The sequence below is a fragment of the Manis pentadactyla genome, chromosome 1, assembly GCF_030020395.1.
Source record: "Manis pentadactyla isolate mManPen7 chromosome 1, mManPen7.hap1, whole genome shotgun sequence".
Taxonomy (NCBI): Eukaryota; Metazoa; Chordata; class Mammalia; order Pholidota; family Manidae; genus Manis; species Manis pentadactyla.
In genome coordinates this window covers 103,546,038-103,563,283 of record NC_080019.1, presented here as the reverse complement: position 1 = coordinate 103,563,283, position 17,246 = coordinate 103,546,038, and the positions used below count along the sequence as shown (strand labels likewise).

Genomic DNA, 17,246 nt, shown 5'->3' with positions numbered 1-17,246 from the left:
AAAAGATGTGGTATTTTCAATTCTAAGATTTTTCAAGTCAGGCCTAACTGTTCACAGTAACATTTCAGATTAGCAATCCTTCACGACACAACCACCAAACACAAAAGAAATGTGTTTTCAAGGCAGTTGCTCGTATAGAAAAAAGAAGCTCTCAAAATCCTAATTTTGTAGCAGGAAAAATACTTCCATTTGTAATACAGACATTCTACAAATAATAGTCAAATAAGTACATGTTCAATGTACTGAAAGTTAGCAAAAATTCAGAAGGATTTAAGGCATTTGCACTATAATTTCACTTTCAAATCACCCAGATATTTTTGATGAAAAAATTGGTTGCAAATTTAAACGAAGGCCAGGGTTCAGTCAACCTTAGAAAACAACCTCATTTGCCATGGGTCCTCTTCTCAGTTGTAAGCCAGTAAAACAGGAATTTCTCCTCAATATGCAAAGTCTGTTTTAAAGGAGTAGGCCTTATAGAAGCTTTGCTTGTGAAGTTACAGTCTATGTCCGCTTGTAAATCCTGCTATGACACGATTCATGTCACCTCTCGATTAAAAAAAAACAAAAAAACAAAAAGACAACAACAAGTTCCCTAGGATCTGTCATAAAATTCGTAGAAAAAATGACAGGTCAGTGTTTTAATATGCCAAACAAGTCTAATCAATGCACTTAAAGTACCAAATGAGGGGGAAAAAATGACGTCAAGGTCCCTGTGGTGGCCTGGATGCTGAATCACACAAGGAGGGGAGGCGGATGGCTGACAAACGTGGAAGCACTCTCAGTGGGGTCATTCACAGAGCCCCAGCCAGAGCGGAGCGCACCCCAGTGATACAGTTCCCGCACTCACTGAGCAGGGGGGAATCAGACACAGGGCTGAAGAAAGCTTAAGGAGAGTAGGCAGGAAGGAGGGACAGTTTCATGTTCTAATAGCATCCAAGCTTCTGCCCTCTCGGAGTACCATGACTCTCTTCGAGTCTCTCTCCTACCTTACGTTCTGCTGTCATTTCTATTTGTCAACCCACTTAGCACAAGTTAGCAAAGTAAATCATCTTGTAAAAGATGTCTAAATTATTTTGGACAGAAAACATTAGCAATTAAAGTATCTTTAGTTTGCATTTTACTTAAATCTGTTTTTTCTTCTATCACCATGATATTCACTTACTTTCTTCAGGCACACTAGCTGTATGTAACAATCTTAATACACAAAAACTGCAGTATTAATATAGGGTCAATGTGAATGTTCATTAGACTCTAGGTTTCTTTAAAGGAAACTGATTTTCAATTATCAGTGTATCTGAAATTTGAAAGTTCTTCCATAGAAACTTTAGAGACCATTTACCTAAACATCTTTAAGTTCCCAGCACAGTAATAAAACTTAAAAGCAAAATCATCACACCTAATGTAATGCCATAGTCAAAGAAGGGACTAGCCAGTAATTATCAGGCTGTCTGGTTGGAGAGTAGGGGACACTATTGTTTCCTGTCACAGCTGAATTCAGTGTAATACAAGGGCTAACAAAAGGTTTACACATACAACCAGACTGTTAGATGTAGGGCTACCTCCTCCTGCTCCTCCAGGTACACAAAGAAAGGTCAGAATGGAATGGAGTGGTCCAGGACGGCTCCGGGAGGACACAGATGAGAGCCTTAAAGGACATGTGATGTCTGGGCTGAAGGATTTTACAGGGAGCAGAGAAATGGTCCAGATAAAAGGATGGCATGTGTGGACAGGAAGGAAAGCTGCACTGACAGCACCTCAGCCCAGATAAGATCTGAAAATAATGGGAAAGACCTGCAGCTGCCCTCTATTAATTCCTGAATTGAAGCAAAGGCAAGAATTCATATTGATTGCTAAGATTCTCTTTTCCTCTAACAATCAGCTCTTTATACCCTTTCAACTGGCCAAGGAAAGGAAATATTTTGTCTAGGATGCCATAGGTATAGTGCTTGCCTCCAAGTGAGAATAAACTATGACCTTTTGTGGCCCCTTTAAGACCTATGATTCATGTTTCATAGAAAATATTGAGAAATATTCCATTAGAAATGAATTTGATTTCACAGCATATTGTATGTTTCCTGTGTTTTTCTTCCTTCATTATCGCCAAGGACATTCCCATGAAAACAAAATCCTGTTTTTCCCCAGAGGAACCATATTCTTTCTATTGATTTGCTTCATATTTGCAAACTACCTCTTCATGGCATCACAATGAGCTTCTGGGATCTTTCTAGTGATGTCATATGTCCTATAGAGAAAACTATTAGGCTAACAAATTCAACGACGTCATATGGTGTAATTTCAGAGTTTCCAGAAAGCCTCAGCAACCCACTCCATTCCCTACCCCTAATTCCCGCCACAGCAATCCCTAACCTGCTGGCTAGTGTTGAAACAGCAGTTACTAAGCAGATAGCTTAAACCATGGTGTAAGCAATGGGTATGACTTCAAAATTTCCAGGAAGGCCACAATCACCAACCGTCCCCTCCACCCCCCAAAAAACCACGACCCTTGCTGGCTGGTGTTGAAAGACCATTACTAGAGCTTCATTCTCTTAACTTCAATTTCTAGTGAAATTAAATACTTCTTTCAGAAGTTCCCCTTAAAATATGACTCAATTTCATATCCTTTTCTAATACGTTTTTTTTAAAGGCAAGCAAGAAAAGACTGCCTCCCACTGTACCCGTTCTCTCCCATTCTCTCTCTCTCTCCTCTTCCAGCAGCTGAAGCTGCAAGCCCCACCGAGAAGCTCAGCCCACCCCACCTCTGGGCCCAATCCTGACTTTGGGGAGAAATAATTTAAGGAATTCTAAATCAATCACCACCTGGATCATACCATCTGCTTAGTTCTGTTAACAGGGTGCCTGTCTTATCCTGAACACCCAGACCCCACTGTACACTTTTGCTCTGCAAACCATCTTCACCTCATCCTGGTATCCTGCCCAGAATCCTGTTGCTCCAAGAATAGGAACCTACTCTGCTCTTGTCACATGGCCCAGGAGAATGGAGTCCTACTATTTGAATTCATGCTTCCCTGATGTAAGCTACAGAGCAAGGCAACAAAGAGCTCATGCCTTGGAGTCAGATATACTGACTCCAAACTTGACTCAGATGAAAACTTGACTCTGCCTCGTGCTGGCAATGAGACTTTAGACGTGTGAATTAATTTCTACAGGCCTCAGCTTCCTCATGTGCATCTACAATACCCATTAAATGAAAGGACACAAAGTGGAAGAGCTGAATACATATCAGCAACAAGAAGGATGTTAATCACAGTGAAAGGATAATAACATAACAACTTGTGTTGGAAGGTACACCTGTTATCATCTATTCTCACATTCAATGTTGCTGTGTGCTCTACCCACCTGGAGTGAAATAGTTACTAATTCACACTGGAACTCAAATGAGGGCTTTTTTGTGTGTTTGTTTGTTTGTTTATTGTGTGGGGCATGGTGAGGCACAGACCCAGCCTATTTGATATCCATCAGCGAAGTCAGTGGTTCAGGGCTGGGGATTCCTTCCAGTTTCTGCATTCCATCCTGATGCCCCAGCGCTTCTTGGCAACCATTTGGTTCCAGGTTTTGGTCCCTCTCATCCCATTCTGTATCATTTCAATTAGGTGGGTCAGGTACCACCATTCCCTAAACAAAGATAACCACAGTATCTGGGTGTTCAGAAAAGAACAAAGAATAGGAAGGCTGGGGAAGGCAAAGATGAATGGCTCCACAATTCTGCTTTAGTAAAGGCATTTTTTGAATCACTGGAAGGGGTGTTAGTGTCACTTATCTCCAAGTTCCATCATGACTAAATACAAAGCTCCCATTGTGAACAGAGCAATATACTTGCAACATTCCCTGCAGAGTACACCAGTTACTGACATGCAGCACTCAAGAAAAAAAGTCGGGGAAAGGCTAACTAGATGAATGTGTGCACGTGCACACACACACTCACACTCACTGTCTCTCTCTCCTTAGACACCAAAAAAGTAAAAGCAGGTGGCCTGAATAGAGGATTTTATATATGTTGATCTCTTCAGCAATTGTCTTTTATAGATTCTATTATACATATTCAGCTGTACAGGAGTATAGACTCCCTGCCAATTCTTAGAACTCCAGTGTTACCACGACCAGAAGCAGCTCAATTGGTCTCTTACTGAACTGAAAACACCAGTTTCATTACATGTGGGTGAAATGACTTTTCAACTAGTTTTTCTAGTGAGATTTTTTTAAAGATATGGAGTGGATCTGAAGTTTTATTTATTGATGATATCTGTTTTTTACAATACAAGTAGGAGGAAGATTCTATCCTACACTATTTTAAAATATTTATTTCCTCTCTTCCTTTACCTGAAGTTTCTTGGTATGACTCACCACCAAAGACTAGGTTTGATTTTTAAACGGTTCAGAATACCAAAGATCAATTTCAGGGACTCAATGGTCAGAGATATGCAATCAACAAAAATCATTAATAAAATGGTTAAATCACTTCAGATTAACTGCAACTAAAACTCATTAGGCTTGAATCTTTGAAAATACACTAATTTCTCCAAAAACAAAAGTTTCCTAAATTTTGTTCTTATAGGTACAAAAACAAGTAGTGAAAGTATAAACAACACACTCTACTGTTACACAAAACAACAGAAGAAGATTCTTCCAGCTCATTACAGGAAACTAAAACTAAAGGCCATTTCATTTGTTTATATATTAGTGAGCAAGTCCAGGTATTAAAAATAGGGCCTCTGGTCAGATTGTAGTCCAGTCAATAACCTAGCATTGAACTCAATCACATGCCAATTTACCATTTGCCCAATAATGCCAATCACTGCTGAAGAGACCTGTCACAGTTACCTCCAACACAGCAATATTTACAGGCTAAGTAGGATCAGAGTACCTAAGTCACTTCTTTCGAAAGTGAACTACAGACAAGAGACATTGGTTTTCCACAAAGGAGAAATTCACTGAAATGCCCTAGGAGCTGTACTTTAAAGAACTATACATAAAGAGCCCCATCTCAGCCAGGAACTTATTTAGGTGAGAAGATTGTGGACACTGAACTGATGTTGTAATGGAGTAAGGCTTCCGGAGATCTTGGGAGGGGCTATTTTGCATATGGGAGGGACATGAATTACTGGGGCAGAGGGTGAACTGTGGTGGGCAGCCTTCTAAGATGGCCCCAGTCATTCCCGCCAGGTGGTATTCACACCCTGTGTAATCCCCCTTCTTGAGTGGGCTGGAGCTAGTACTCCCTCTCCCCTCCAGTTGCTGCTCTGATGAAAGCCAGCTGCCATAATGTAAGCACCCCCAGGGAACTGTCACTTAGCAAGGAACTGAGGGAAGCCTCCAACAAGTAGCCTGCAAAAAAAAAAAAAAACTAAAGCCTTCAACAACCATTTGAGCAAGCCTGGAAGCAGACTGACCCTCGGACACGCTTTACAGTGGCTGCAGCTCGAGCCCATGCCTGGACTTCAGTGTTTTGAGAGGTGCAGAGCAATGACACACAGCTCTTGCTGCACCTAATTTCTGATCCACAGAAACTGAGATATCATAAAAGTTGTTGTTTTAAGCCACTAAACTCTGGAGTAATTTCTTCCTTCATAATAAATAACCTTGATACGTAATACAGGTTTCACCTCTAAAGCATCACTCAGAATAGCATCACAATATATATTTGAAACTTTATCTAATTTGAAAAAGTACTCGCTGTTCTCAAACGGAATGTTAGGGTCTTTTAAAAAATCTCTGCATTTTTCAAGGCTACCAATTTCCATATATGAAGACACTGTAAGTTTTCCCAAGTTAAATCAATTCACTTAAAAGTCAGTAGAATACTAGAAGTAGTTAAATTTGTCCCTTTTACACCACAGGCTTGCATCAGGATAAAAGAGTCCCTGTTTGACAGAAAGAAAAAGAAAATGGAAAAAAAAAATAAAAAATCCACAATAAAGTATATTTCTAGAAAGTCTATGTAGACATACAGAAAAACTTTATTTCCTTAAAAAAATAAAGGCAAACTCCTTTGTTTAGAAGGCTTACAAAAAGCTTCTTTACCTTGAATGCACTGAAGTGTTCCATCCTCTGCTCTTATGGTAAAAGTCTCACCTGGATTAACTTGAACGAGAATAACCTGCCAAAACAACACATTAATTTCAATTTAATATTAGAACATCTGGGATTACTCTTCCACAGTTTTATTCCTAAATTTATGTACTAGACAGGAAGTATGTGGCACAGAATCTCATATAAACACAAAACTTAGGATATGTCTTAGACCTGGTTCTAACTGAGGTGAGTAAGCACAAGCATTTGATTTTAGCTAAAAGAATTCTCTGTGTTGCTTATGATATTATGTAGGTAAAAAACTCAATTTTAAGATACTTGTTCTTTCACACAATTCCTTTTATTCTTTCATCAATTTAGAAACAATGGTTAAAGAAGAAAAAAACCACAAACTCTACTTATAAAGGAACACTGCACAGAAAAATGAAGTTCTGACCTGTACTTAAAAATCATCATGTGTAAAGGTAACACTATTAAAGTAATCAGTAAATATTTCTATACACTGGAAGGATATCAAAGTGTCACATTCATCTTATAGTTCTTGGATAAAGTTCTTTCCTCCTTGCCCGGAAACCATCAAGGATACTGTCCCCACTGTCTGTAATGCTCTTCTTATACTCCTTCATCTCTGCCCACCACCCAACTTAATTCTTCCCCAATCAGCTAGGCCTATTTGTCACTGTCAACTTAAGAAGTAGAATTTGACTCTTAGGACATGTCAGGGCTGCCACTATGTGTTTTATTTAAAAAAAAAAAACTCAATAGATTCTCAAGATGGTGGCCTGAGTTAGGTGGTGGAAATCTCCTCCCAAAACCACACATATTTTGAAAATACAACAAATACAACTATTCCTAAAAAGAGTGACTGGAAAATACAGTACAGGAGCAAGGCTACATCTGCAAGAGCCCAACATCTCACAGAAAAGGGTAGGACACAAAACCATGACCCAAGCACTCCCCCCACCCCAGCTCACCAGCAGGAGGAAGGGAGTCAGAGTGGGGAGGGAGTGGAAGCACAGGACTGCTAAATAACCAGCCCTGGTGGTCTGCTCTGGGAGCACAGACACACACTGCATGGTGCACTGGATATTGGAGGAGCAGAAAAGCAAGGTCCACGATTGAGACTGTGAACAGGTTCCCATAGCCACTTGCCTGGGACAAAAGAAACATGGGTGCTTTAAAAGTCTTAAAGGGACAAGGAAGGGTTTACCAGGTGGACAAAATCATCCTGGCACACTCAGGCCAGCAGGCTGGGAACTTTAAGGAAGTTCAGGTGTCCTAAACCCCTGGGTGCCAACACAGCTCCAAAGCCCCTTGCAGCGATAAGCACTCTGCCGTTACTTCCCCAACCCTACCAACACTGCAAGCAAACCGGGTGACCTGCCATTAATGTGGAACAGCCGGGGAGGACACCACCTACAGCAAACACACAGCTTACCACAGAGGCTTCACCCTGCGTGTGGCTAACCAACCCAGACCCAGAGGCAGCTCCCTGTGTGTGGTTGACCAGCACAGACAGTGGAGACCAGCACAGAATATGGGGGCCTTTGATCTTGTGGCAGAGATGCGCCGCACACCTGCAACCTCTTTTAGGCCATTCCAAGTGCCACCCCACACACTGCAGTTAAGGGGATTAGCCCAAAGGCTGCTCCCCGCGCACACCTAACTGGCAAAGACAGCAGAGATGGGCACGGAGAGCAGAAGGCACAAAGGGGCTTTGCTGTGCTGGCAGAACATGTGCTGATAGCCTGTGACACTCGTCACTGCCGTAGGCTGTCTCAAAGGCCGCCCTGCTCACGGCAGATTAGGGGATTAATCTAGAACCTGCTCCCTGTGTGTGGTTAACTGGCACAGGCACTGGACAGGCAAGGCAACCATCAAGCAGGAAGGTACTTTGTTCTCCCAGCTGACACACGTGCCACTTGCCGGTAACAACTCCCATTGCCATAAAAAGGCAGAAGAATCTTGATCAGTCCAAAATTCCTCAAACACCAGAGAGGGTTTGGTGAGACTGAAATCACCAATCCTCCTGAAAAAGAATTCAAAACAAAAGTCATAGCATGCTGATGTAGCTACAGAGAAATATTAAAGAGCTAAGGGATGAATTCAGGAGGGAGATAACAGAAATGAAACAAACAATGGAAGTATTTAAAAGCAGACTGTTAATGGAATAGAAATGAGAGAACAGGAAGACAGCAAAGCTAAGGCAGAGAGAGATAAAAGGATCTATAGGAATGAAAGATTATTAAGATAACTGTGTGACCAATCCAAATGGAACAATACTCATATTATAGGGGTACCAGAAGAAGAAGAGAGAGAAAAAGGGATAAAAAGTGTCTTTGAAGAAATAATTAATGAAAACTCCCGAATCTGGGGAAGGAAATAGTCTCTCAGACCATAAAAGTCCACAGATCTCCCAATACAGGGACCCAAGGAGGACAACACCAAGACATACAATAATTAAAATGGCAAAGATCAAAGAAAAGAACAAAATATTAAAAGCAGCCAGAGAGAGAACAAAGATCACCTACAAAGGAAAACCCATCAGGCTATCATCAGACTTATCAGCAGAAACCTTACAGGCCAGAAGGAAATGGCATGATATATTCAATGCAATGAAACAGAAGGGTCTCAGACCAAGAATACTTTATCCAGCAAGATTATCATTTAAATTTGAAGGAGGGATAAAACAATTCCCAGATAAGCAAAAGTTGAGGAAATTCACCTCCCACAAACCATCTCTACAATGTATTTTAAAGGGACTGCTCTAGATGGAAGTACTCCTAAGGCTAAACAGATGTCACCAGAGAAAATAAAACCACAGCAGAGAGTAGACCAACCAAATACTAACTAAAGTCAAAATAAAATCAGCTATCCACAAAATCAGTCAAGGGAAACACAAAGAGTACAGAATAAAACAACGTATAAAGAGAGGAGGAGGATGAAAAAGAAGGGAGAAAAATAAAGAATCATCAGACTGTGTTTATAATAGCATAATAAGTGAGCTAAGTTAGACAGTGAGATACTAAAGAAGCTGCTCTTGAAACTCTGATAACCAGAAATCCAAAGCCTGCAATGGCAATAATTACGTATCTATCGATACTCACTCTAAATGTAAATGGACTGAATGCACCAATTAAAAAACACAGAGAAATAGAATGGATAAAAAAGGAAGACCCATCTATGTGCTGCCTACAAGAGACTCACTTCAAACCCAAAGACATACACAGACTAAAAGTGAAGGGATGGAAAATGATATTTCATGCAAACAATAGGGAGAAAAAAGCATGGGCTGCAGTACTTGTATCAGACAAAATAGACTTCAAAACAAAGAAAGTAACAAGAGACAAAGAAGGACACTACATAATGATAAAGGGGTCAGTCCAACAAGAGGATATAACTATTATAAATATCTATGCACCCAACACAGGAATACCTACATATGTGAAACAAATATTACCAATTAAAGGGGGAAATACAATGCAATGCGTTCATTTTAGGAGACTTCAACACACCTCTCACTCCAAAGGACAGATCAACCAGACAGAAAATAAGTAAGGACACAGAAGGACTGAAAAGCACATTAGAACAAACAGACCTAACAGACATCTACAGAACTCTACACCCAAAAGCAGCAGGAAACACATTCTTCTCAAGTGCACATGGAACATTTTCCAGAATAGATCACATACTAAGCCACAAAAATAGCATCAGTAAATTCAAAAAGAATGAAATTGTACCAAACAACTTCTCAGATCACAAAAGTATAAAATTAGAAATAAATTGTACAAAGAAAACAAAAAGGCCTACAAATACATGGGGGATTAACAACATGCTCCTAAATAACAAATGGATCACTGATCAAATTAAAATAGAGATCAAGCAATATATGAAGACAAATGACAACAAAAGCACAAACCCCCAACTTCTGTGGGTCACGGCAAAGGCAGTTCTAAGAGGAAAGTATATAGCAATCCAGGCCTATTTAAAGAAGGAAGAACAATTGCAAATGAATAGTCTAAAGTCACAATTATTGCAACTGGAAAAAGAAGAACAAATGAGGCCCAAAGTCAGCAGAAGGAGGGATATAATAAAGATCAGAGAAGAAATAAATAAAATTGAGAAGAATAAAACAATAGGAAAAAAATCAGTGAAACCAAGATCTGGTTCTTTGAGAAAATAAACAAAATAGATAAACCCCTGGCCAGACTTATTAAGAGAAAAAGAAAATCTACACACATCAACAGAATCAGAAATGAGAAAGGAAAAATCACTACGGACACCACAGAAATACAAAGAATTATTAGAGAATACTATGAAAACCTATATGCTAACAAACGAGATAACCTAGAAGAAATGAACAACTTTCTAGAAAAATACAACCTTCCAAGGCTGACTGAAGAAGAAACAGAAAATCTAAATAGACCAATTACCAGCAATGAAATTGAATCAGTAATCAAAAAAACTACCCAAGAACAAAACTTCCGGAGCAGATGGATTCACTGCTGAATTTTATCAGACATTTAGAGAAGACATAATTCCCATTCTCCTTAAAGTTTTCCAAAAAAATAGAAGAAGAAGGAATACTTCCAAACTCATTCTATGAACCCAGCATCACTCTAATACCAAAATCAGGAAAAGACCCCATAAAAAAATTAAACTACAGACCAATATCCCTGATGAACACAGATGCGAAAATACTCAACAAAATATTAGCAAAGTGAATTCAAAAATACATCAAGAGGATCATACACCATGATCAAGTGGGATTCATCCCAGGGATGCAAGGATGGCACAACATTCAAAAATTCATCAACATCATCCACCACATCAATAAAAAGAAGGACAAAAACCACATGATCATTTCCACAGATGCTGAAAAAGCATTCAACAAAATTCAAAATCCATTGATGATAAAAACTCTCAACCAAATGGGTATAGAGGGCAAGTACCTCAACATACTAAAGGCTGTATATTACAAAACCACAGCCAATATCATACTTAACAGTGAGAAGCTAAAAGCTTTTCCTCTGAGATCAGGAACAAGACAAGGATGCCCACTCTCCCCTGCTTTTATTCAACATAGTACTGGAGGTCCTAGCCATGGCAATCAGACAATTCAAAGAAATAAAAGGCACCCAGATTAGTAAGGAAGAAGTCAAACTGTCATTGTTTGCAGATGACATGATATTGTACATAAAAAACCCTAAAGAATCCACTCCAAAAATGCTAGAACTAATATCTGAATTCAGCAAAGTTGCAGGATACAAAGTTAATATACAGAAATCTGTTGCATTCCTATACACTAATGATGAACTAGCAGAAAGAGAAATCAGGAAGACACTTCCATTCATAATTGCATCAGAAAGAAAAAAATACCCAGGAATAATCCTAACCAAGGAAGTCAAAGACCTATGTCCTGAAAACTACAAGACACTCCCTAAGAGAAATTAAAGAGGACACTAATAAATGGAAATTCATCGCATGTTCTTGGGTAGGAGGAATTAATATTGTCAAAATGGCCATCCTGCCTAAAGCAATCTACAGATTTAATACAATCCCTATCAAAATACCAACAACATTCTTCAATGAACTGGAACAAATAGTTCTAAAATTCATATGGAACCACAAGAGACCCAGAATAGACAAAGCAATCCTGAGAAGGAAGAATAAAGAAAGGGGGATCTCACTCCCCAGCTTCAAGCTCTACTATGAAGCTACAGTAATCAAGACAATTTGGTGCTGGCATAAGAACAGACCCATAGACCAGTGGAACAGATTAGAGAGTCCAGATATTAACCCAAGCATATATGGTAAATTAATATACAATAAAGGAGCCATGGATATACAATGGGGAAATGACAGCCTCTTCAAGAGCTGATGTTAACAAAACTGGACAGCTACATGTAACAGAATGAAACTGAATTAGTGTCTAACTCCATACACAAAAGTAAACTCAAAACGGATTGAAGACCTGAATGTAAGTCATGAAACCATAAAACTCTTAGAAGAAAACATAGGCAAAATTCTCTTGAATATAAACATGAACAACTTCTTCATGAACATATCTTCACAGGCAAGGGAAGAAAAACAAAAATGAACAAACGGAACTATATCGAACTAATAAGCTTCTGTACAGCAAAGGACACCACCAGCAGAACAAAAAGGCATCCTAGAGTATGGAAGAATATATTCATGAATGACATATCTGTTAAGGGGTTGACATCCAAAATATATAAAGAGCTCAGGCACCTCAACAAACAAAAAGCAAATAATCCAATTCAAAAATGGGCAGAGGAGCTGAACAGACAGTTCTCCAAAGTAGAAATTCACATGGCCAATAGAGACACATGAAAAGATGCTTCACATAACTAATCATTAGAGAAATACAAATTAAAATCACAATGAGATATCACCTCACACCAGTTAGGATGGCCAACATCCAAAAGACAAACAACAACAAATGTTGGCAAGGATGTGGTGAAAGGGGAACCCTTCTACGCTGCTGGTGGGAATGGAAATTTGTTCAACCATTGTGGAAAGCAATATGGAGGTTCCTCAAAAAACTAAAAATAGAAATACCATTTGACCCAGGAATTCCACTCCTAGGAATTTACCCTAAGAATGCAGCAGCCCAGTTTGAAAAAGACAGATGCACCCCTATGTTTATTGTAGCACTATTTACAATAGCCAAGAAATGGAAGCAACCTAAGTGTCCAGTAGTAGAGGAATGGATAAAGAAAATGTGGTACATATACACAATGGAATATTATTCAGCAATAAGAAGAAAACAAATCCTACCATTTGCAACAATATGGATGGCGCTAGAGGGTATTAAGCTAGTGAAATAAGGCAGGCAGAGAAGGACAAGTATAAAATGATTTCACTCATATGTGGCATATAAAAACAAAGAAAAAACTGATGGAACAAAACAGCAGCAAACTCACAGAACCCAAGAATGGACTAATAGTTGTCAAAGGTTAAGGGACTGGGGAGGATGAGTGGGAAGGGACGGATAAAGGGAAAAAGGGGCATTACGATTAGCACACATAATGTGGGGGGTTGAAGGGGAGCACAGGGAAGGCAGTTTAGCAGAGAAGACAAGTAGTGATTCTATAGCGTCTTACTATGCTGATGGACAGTGACTGTAATGGCGTAGGTGGTGGGGACTTGATAATGGGGGGAATCTAGCATCCACAATGTTGTTCATCTAAGTGTATATTAATGATACCAAAATTTAAAAAAACTCTACTTCTCCTTCCTAGAATTTACAATTTCAATTAATTAAGCAATTATTTTAGTGCCTGTCTTTCCTTCTTTAATCTGGGCTCTATAAGGACAAGGTATGACATAAAATATGTGGTTAAAACTATGCTGGGCATATAATAAGTGCTCAATAACAATTTCTACTGAATGAAAGTTGTAAAACAAAGAAAACCATTGCAAACAATGGCTTTAAGTTAGAAATTAAGCTTTCACAATATGCAACTTGAAAGTCCACTTTATTTACTTTCTTTAGCATCATTTATCTATTTTCTAAAACAGTTTCTTAAGAAGAAAGTCATTTCAGCTTGAAAACTAAACCTGTAATATCCATGTATTTTTGCTTCTTTTAATTATTTATCACAGGAGACACTGTGGTTATATCAAAATTTTTTAAATCAGGAAAACATAGTAACTGGAGAAAACAGGATCCTTCAAAGAAAAGCAGTCTAAACTTCATCCCTGATGCTTCTTCTTATCTTGAATTGGAAGTTATTTCAAGGCAATTTATTTTTCCTGTGCAGTAACTGTGTCAATAATCTTTCAGTCCTAAGTATTCAAATTGTCACCAATGTAAACACATTGTATCATTTTAAGAACTCAAGGAAATCCCTTCAAATCTCTATAGAGTGATTAGAACATTCCAATTGCTTTCTTGAAACAACTTTTAAAGTCATTCCTAATACAAAAAGTTTTGATTTAACTTTATTTTTACATAAACAGAACACAACTCGACTACAATCGAATAAAACAAGACTCCAAAAAAAAATTGGAGTCTTTTTAAAAGTCCTTAGACCAATTTTAACATCACTGTAATAGAGCAGAAACCATCTGCTTTGTGCTTAAACCTTTAGGGATAGACCTATATGCCTGTAGAATTAATTTGTTGGGGAAAAAAAAAAATCAATGGATGCCAAGACTATGTGCCCCAGATATTTCTTGACAATCCCAAAGTCATACAATCTCTCCTACCTACACTCATAACTGTCAGACATGTCCTGGATGCTGGTTCTGAAAGTGCTATTCACCAGCATTATGGAAAGCCCCAGGCAAAGAAAGGGATTTCTGAATTGGGTTATGCTCCAGATTCTGTCACATTATCTGCCTATCATGTTGCATGACAAGTGTTTGCAATGGTTCCTCAGCAGTCACTGACACCAGGCCACAAATTCAAAGACTGCCCTGAGGCATCCAGCCTGCAACAGCCATTTATGCTGTCCTCTCTCTGCTTACTTAGGCCAATTCCTGACCGCCATCCCACTTCTTCAGGGAGAAAGATGATAGGTAAAGGGCTTTTAAGCATCCTACTAAAATACCTCTCTTCAAATGTCAGCTCCTGTAATTTTCCCTGCTGCTGGGTTGCTATGGCAACCAGATTATAATCTACCAAGTTACCTCAGAAACCAGGCAAATCTCCTGTGTCCCAGTATCAATTATTCTTAGTAAGAGCAAAAGTCATTATTTAAGCAAACCCTATTCATCTTTGCCCTGACTTAAAGCATTGTATTATACTGAGGCAGACTGACCACCTTGCTATTTTCACTGTCAATAAAGAAGAGATAAAAATAAAGTTCTGACACACACCAGTTCAATGATCTTTCCCTGACAACAGACATGAATGAGACAGCAGCAGCAGGCTTGCATCACACAGCCTTGAGGAGCATGAGTCACTCCCTGGCAGGCTCCCTGGCACTTAACCTTTTGTATCATACAAGTCAGTCAGTCAGTCTCTCCTTCTTTCTCACCCCCATCTCATCCTCCCTCCCTCCTCTTTTCTCTCTCTAGCCACAAAGCAGACATAACTACTATAAGTTCTTTTAAATACAAAACATAAAGCATAAAATCACTGTCCAGACCTTATCATTTTTCATCCAGTCACTAAGCACTGCCTTTCCCAGAGTCAGCATTAACACAGTTCATGCTGCATTCTGTGTCTTGTCAGAGGGGTAAAAAAAAAAAAAAAAAGATGAAGATTTTGCCACTGACACATTTTTTTTCTGAGCTGTTAAAATAGAACTACGTTAACCAAATCATAAGAGCATACTTCAGGGTACTATTCCTTCATCAGATCTGTTTCGAATCTGTTAGAACATAGCAGAGCAGGAAGCCTCCAAGGATACTGGGTCAGAGCACAGGGGATGGTATGGGAAGCTTATCTTTGGTCAATACCAGTAATAGGATAAATGGTCTTGATTTGTTTCTTCCTGGGCTTTAGGACTCATTCAGTTTAAAACAAGAACCAAGCAGACCAGAAAAACCAAAGGCAGTTTACCAAGGCTTAGTGAAAAATGACTGACCATTCTTCCAAAGTCCAAAGAAGAAAAAAAAAGCAGGAAGTAGAATTAATGTAATTGAACTAAAGGCTAAGCACAGTATCCTGGGATGCTTTACCCAGCAAGACAAAACCAAGCTTTCCTTCAAGGTATAAATCTAAATCTAGTGGTTTCTTACTCATTTAGAAGAGGAAAAGGAAAGCTATCTTTCCAATTTAAATTTAGAGAGGCTGATTAACGGGCAGATCAATTAGTGTCTAAGACTACTCCTGAAGGCAAATTCCTAATTCATGTGGCAAATAAAAAATCACCAACCACCTGAGTAAAAATCACTGCCATTCTGTGCCCATCACAAAAGTTTTTGCTAAGAGGACAGAACTGACTGACCGAAGACCAAATGTCACATTTGCAGCTTTCTGAAAAGTTAAGTCTAATAGCCAGATAATCAAGATACAAACCGTTAGGAGGGCAGATACCTTTTCACTTTGGGAGCTTTCTCCACCTGCCACACTCCATGAGGCTTGCCTTACTCTAAGCTGCTGCACACAGAAGTGAACACAGCTGACCTGTAGCCAGCATTTATGATTATCTAACAGCTATCTTTAAAGGAAAAAAATGACATGACCTTCAAGCTGCAGAAGAGTTTCATTAGGTAGGGATTCTATATAGGAATATTAAATAACTTTTAACAAATGACAGTTGACGACATGAGAGGAATAATAGCACCTTTTTTCTAGACACATATACACACTCACTCCAGAATCCCAAACTCCACAGAGAAATCCTGGTGTGCTCCACCCAGTCCCTCAAGGGCCCAAACCATCCGTCAATACATACCATTTAGATTCTGGTCTCTGTGCCAGAAACCACAGCTGGCCCCAAGCAAACTGAAAAACAGACATCATTTGTTTTCTGAGTCTTTCCCTTTCCTCCAAATCAAGAAGAGGGAGATGATGAGCTGGAAATGACTAATAATTATATCTGTGGTAGTAACACACATAAAGCAAATGTCCTAAGATTAAAATGTGAGTAGGTAAAAGAGGGAGGTACTTGAAGATGATGCAAAAGTACTGTTTGCCTTACCTGCTCACCTGTCCTGCCTGAAGCCTGAATTCAAAGTTGGCAGGAAAAGAACATACCAGAGCAGGAAGCCTCCAAGGGTACTTACACACTGGGTCAGAGCGCAGGGAATGGTACAGGAAGCTCATCCTTGGTCAATACCACTCACAGGATAAATGGTCTTGACTTGTTTCTTCCTGGGGTTTAGGACTCATTCAGTTTAAAGCAAGGAGCAAGCATATTGCAATGCTCTAAAATTTTTAATATTCTGATTTCCTCAAAGGATGGAAAGTTCTAAAGTTGTCCCCCTAAACAAACCATTTCATATTTCTAAAATTAAGTCAGTATGATAAAGCCTACCTTTATCAACTCTCTTTAACAGCTGTTTTTTCTACAATGATTATATAAACAGCAATTACTTACTGAGCCTTTATGGTCTGTCAAGTAGGTTTTACTAAAGAAATTTTATAGATAGGGAAACTGAGGTTTAAAGAGAGCCAATAACTTTTCTAAAGTCACAAAACTACAAAATGCCGGAGCTAGCACTGGAACCGAGCCCTGACTGACCAAAACAAATGTTCTTCTCTTTGACCATGCAGCTTT

The 17,246-nt window shown here is 39.1% G+C and overlaps 1 protein-coding gene across 4 annotated transcripts in view; it reads right to left on the bottom strand.

The window, feature by feature from the left end:
- The window catches only part of FNDC3B (fibronectin type III domain containing 3B), a 338,844-nt gene that overhangs the window by 234,365 nt on the left and 87,233 nt on the right, over window positions 1–17,246 (bottom strand). For all 4 annotated transcript variants that reach the window (XM_036930882.2, XM_036930884.2, XM_057499990.1 and 1 more), the window contains exon 3: window positions 6,040–6,115. In XM_036930882.2, coding sequence (XP_036786777.2) covers window positions 6,040–6,115 — 76 coding nt within the window. The remainder of the gene's footprint in view (window positions 1–6,039; window positions 6,116–17,246) is intronic.